Source organism: Halyomorpha halys, unplaced genomic scaffold (genome assembly GCF_000696795.3).
Source record: "Halyomorpha halys isolate HHAL.00 unplaced genomic scaffold, Hhal_1.1 Scaffold533.1, whole genome shotgun sequence".
NCBI lineage: Eukaryota > Metazoa > Arthropoda > Insecta > Hemiptera > Pentatomidae > Halyomorpha > Halyomorpha halys.
Window position 1 is genome coordinate 259,745 of NW_027108067.1, and position 4,693 is coordinate 264,437.

General features: G+C 33.9%; 1 protein-coding gene across 2 annotated transcripts; it reads left to right on the forward strand.

Moving 5' to 3' along the window:
* The first annotated feature begins 998 nt into the window (after positions 1 to 998).
* LOC106684007 (uncharacterized) lies at positions 999 to 4,687 on the forward strand. Of its 2 annotated transcripts, none has more exons than XM_014425822.2 (4): positions 999 to 2,676; positions 2,785 to 2,920; positions 3,003 to 3,116; positions 3,202 to 4,687. In XM_014425822.2, exon 1 carries the CDS (start codon positions 1,261 to 1,263, stop codon positions 2,566 to 2,568), a length of 1,308 nt encoding a protein of 435 aa, XP_014281308.1. In that variant the 5' UTR covers positions 999 to 1,260; the 3' UTR covers positions 2,569 to 2,676; positions 2,785 to 2,920; positions 3,003 to 3,116; positions 3,202 to 4,687. The 2 variants fall into 2 exon arrangements, with proteins under 2 accessions (XP_014281308.1, XP_014281307.1); XM_014425821.2 differs by having other exon boundaries at positions 999 to 2,672.
* The last annotated feature ends 6 nt before the right edge of the window (positions 4,688 to 4,693 follow it).

Below are 4,693 nucleotides of genomic sequence, written 5' to 3' on the forward strand. Positions count from 1 at the left end.
GTCATCTCCCCAACTCCACACAGAACGCAGTCCGAAGATTCAGTCACTCCTATTCTCTTCAGGTGGTGCCGCAAATAGTCATGTCCAGTAGCCAACCTGAAGCACGCCACTGAGACCGCTCTTGGTAAAGTCAATGGAGGGCGCCTCTTAGGATTTAGCATTATCCTCATTATCTAGCGTTATCCTCGGAGTGTAAATGTTATTAATTCGAGTCAGGTAAGACTCTTAGGTGGATCCACATGTTGGCCGCTCGCCACGGATCGGAGGCTCGTACAAATGCTCGGCAAACAAAGAGCCGACCATCCATATGTCAGTGTTATTCAGAGAGGCAAGCATGGCGGACGTACTAGTGGTTTCAGCCATTGCACTTGGATTGTATTACAAAAAAAGAAAATGAAAGGAAATTAAATATAAATAAATAAGATTAAATATAAAACTTATTATAAAAAGTACCAACAAACACCTTTAACCTCCTAACAGCTCTCAGTTGCAACTAGACAAAGAACAATGGTGTAGATGCTACACGAGCGCTCTCACGAACCCCTTTGATCTGTGGCCAAAAAACCGACTCTCGACGGCTCGGCAACGAGCCTAGGCCAACCAAGCCAAGCCACCCATCCACATGCTCGCGTATGTCTGAGTTCGCCATGGCTCGGCCAACATGTAGAGGCCCCTTGACACTTATATTAACCATTGTCAATATTAGTGTCAGAGGGTTTTATTTTTTTACTGTTTCAATTGTATTAGAATAATTTTCTTTTTAATATATAATATAATATAATACTGAAAGGAATATGGTCCGGGTGCGGTAAAAAAAAAAACTCAAATAGTAGAATTATACTATTTTATTGAGCCAACGTTTCGCCCCACGTTGCAGGGCTTCGTCAGGGCTATTTTGACGGCAGTCAAAACAAAAATGCAGCATTTGAATTAAATAATCATATTGTGATATTTGGTTCATATCAAGATTTCGATATCCGTTTAGGGGTGGACGGATATTTGCCATTTTGTAATTGTGCTTTTGTTTACTCCAAGTTTGTGCTTTGTCTACCCTCGTTTTTGTTTCTCTATTTTAGTTATTTTCTAGTTATTATTGTTTATTTTAGTTATTATTAGTTACTTATTCAGTTTTAGTCTTTTATTATAGCGATATTGTTATGTTTTGTTTACTTTTTTTTATTGTTTTCAGTTACTTAATCAATTTTAGTGTTTTATTATAGTTTATTGTTTTACTTATTCAGTTTTAGTGTTGATATAGTTATGGCTAGTGCAGACAATTTTAATTATGAGTGCAACTTATGTGGCAAAACATTCACCACAAACTATAATTTAAAAAGACATATAAAAACTGTTCATCATAGCATTCCACATATTGAATCAAAAAGAATTTCTGCCTACAAGTGTGGATTATGTGATGGAAGATTTGAAACTCTTAATAATTTTAATGATCATATTGTTAGTGGACATAATATTAAAATAAATAATTCTACTCTACATTTTGATAATCAAGACGAATTTTTGAAGTGGAAAAAGACAGTGGAAGAAGAAGAAACAGCTTCCTATGTCCAAAGACGTGCTGCTTATTCGACCAAAGAATATCTTGTTACAAATTATTGTTGTAACAGATCTGGGAACTATAGGACAGCAATATCGTCACCATCTAAAAGAAAACGCCATTTAAAAATTCAAGGTTCAAATAAAATAAATAGTTATTGCCCAGCCAAAATTAAAGCATATTTTGATAAAGATGGGAGTGTGAAAGTTATATATTGTTCAACTCATGTTGGCCACAAATTAGAACTGTGCCATTTGGAACTATCTAGAGACGAGCGGAAAGAGTTGGCTTCAAAAATAGCAAAGAAAATTCCTTTTGAAGCTATAATCCAAGAAGTAAAAACTAATGTGACTGACGTTGTCAAGAGGAAACATCTCCTGACCAAAGCAGATCTAAGGAATATAGTGAGGACATATTCTGTGGACAGGGAATCTATTAGGGATGCCGATGATGCAACAAATCTTGAAGGATCGAGTCATGATCAGATGCAAAGCAATACTGATTCTGTTATCTTAGACAAACAGAATGGCGCCAATTCAGATAAGTTTCCTGAATGTAGGAAGCCTCAGCTATTAAATACAGCTCTATCTAGTAATTCTATAGACAAACAGAATGGCGCCAATTCAGATAAATTTCTTGAATGTAGGAAGCCTCAGCCATTAAATACAGCTCTATCTAGTAATTCTATAGACAAACAGAATGGCGCCAATTCAGATAAATTTCTTGAATGTAGGAAGCCTCAGCCATTAAATACAGCTCTATCTAGTAATTCTATAGACAAACAGAATGGCGCCAATTCAGATAAATTTCCTGAATGTAGGAAGCCTCAGCCATTAAATACAGCTCTATCTAGTAATTCTATGAAATGGGAACAAGATATGTTAGCAAGATTTCGTGCTGCATTAAGTAGATGTAGTAATACAGTGGATCTGCAGGATTATATGGAAGGAGTGATGAATTCAGTGGAATCTAAATTATCTGATCTTGAAGAGACGCAGGGGTTTCTAGGTTAAAAAGAAAAATCAAAGTTTGCAATGAAACTAAATAAAGAAGAGGCATATTCTATGACTATCGCAGATCTTGTGGATGAACAACTATCTTTTTCTACATCTGTACAGTGAGTATGTGTTAATTCGTGGGAACAAAGGTGCCTACTTGGAATAACATTGTTTTTATTTTTAAAAGCTATCTCATTATTTGTTATAATTAATTTTGTATTTTTATTGTAGGTTACTTTGTATTATTAAATTTTTACAAGGAGAAGAATTTAATAATCATCTCAGCTCTCTTCAATGATCAACAATCTTGATCTAGAGCTGGACGTTAAGAGGATCAGCGAGCATGCCCTGATTCCTAGGAACAAAGGTACCTACTTGGCTCAACATTTTTTTTATTTTTAAAAGCTATATTATTATTTGTTTAAATTAATTTTGTGTATCTATTGTAGGTTACTCTGCATTACTAAATTTTCATAAGGAGAAGCATTTAATGATCAACGATCTTCATCTAGAGCTGAACCTAAAGAAAATCAGCGAGCATGCCCTGATTCCTGGGAACAAAGGTGCCTACTTGGATTTAATATTGTTTCTATTTTTAAAAGCTATGTTAACTAATTTACGTTTATTAATTTTGTATTTTTATTTTAGGTTACTCTGTAATATTGAATGTTTACAAGAAGTTCATCGGAGTTACAGTCAGTAAAGAGTAGGAAGTAAAAGCTATTTTATTTTTGCCAACGTTTTTGCCTGAATTGCAACTATTGCTGACAGCTTTGATTGTTGTACATACAAAAATATCACACAATATTTTAGCTATTTTAACCATTTTAGGTCTTTTATTTGTAAAACCAATTGTTTACAGGATTGGTGATTTTCATTGGTTTTTGATGACAGTTCACTATGAAAAAAAATTTATGTCTGGGCTAAATCTTTGATTACCCAGCTATCTTGAGCATAGGTCGTCACTTTATTCCACTTATGTTTGAACTTATTAAAAACAAGTTCTGGGAGCTCTTAAAATTATAAGTAGTTGAATAAGTAGATTTTATATAAACATACTTCCATTTAAAAGAGTTGCAATAACCATTGAATGGTCGACTTCTTTATTTCCTTTTAATGCTAACTTAGGTTTGTTTTCTTCTTGTTTTCTAACTTAAATTTCATTTGAGGATTTTTTTTTTTGTATCAATATTTCTATGAGGTAGAAACCTATATAGATATTGCATATATCTTTAACACTCATTTGTCTTACTTTATTAATAATTGATTTTAAAATTATTTCTAATGCATTTTGATCGTTTCAGTTAGAGAAAAAAAATGCGTAAAAGAATCCTTGTGCGCATATTGTCCAGTACTATATTAGTAGTCACTTCAAAGTTGTATGCATTTGTTCCATGAGTAGAATCAATGCATACACAGTCACCCCCATACTTATTAAGCTTGCCACCACCGTGAGCATCACTCATGATGGCAAGCATAAAATCATCAGGTCTACGTTCAGGAAATTCATCTGAATGGATGCATGCTATCCTGTTTGTATAACAAAACAGAACTTGTTTTGCTTTGCATCTGTTCTTGACTTGATCCTTCAAAATTTGTTGCATCATCGGCATCTCTAATGGATTCACTGCCTATAGAATATTCCCTCACTATATTCCTTAGATCTGCTTTGGTCAGGAGATGTTTCCTCTTGACAACGTCAGTTACATTAGTTTTTACTTATTTGATTATATTTCAAAAGGAATTTTCTTTGCTATTTATAAGCCAACTCTTTCCGCTCATCTTAATGGAGTTGCAAATGGCACAGTTCTAATTTGTGGCCAACATGAGTTGGTGATTTGAGTGCCACATTCCCATCTTTATCTAAACGTGCTTTAATTTTGGTTGGTCAATAACTATCTATTTTATTTGAGCCTTGCACTTTTAAATTGTGAAGATATTGCTGTCCTATAGTTCCCAGATCTGTTACAACAATAATTTGTTATGCGTTTCTTCTTTTTCACTTCAAAAATTCGTCTTCATTATTAAATCGTAAAGTGGAATTATTTATTTTAATTAATTATGAGAGATAGTTGACCGTGGATGATAGATGAGGAGAAGATGGTTGGGGGTGCGGTCAATGAAACACAAATAAGTATGA

Excerpts from the sequence above, each read along its gene's own strand:
- LOC106684007 (XM_014425822.2), top strand. The coding sequence starts at position 1,261 with ATGGCTAGTGCAGACAATTTTAATTATGAGTGCAACTTATGTGGCAAA.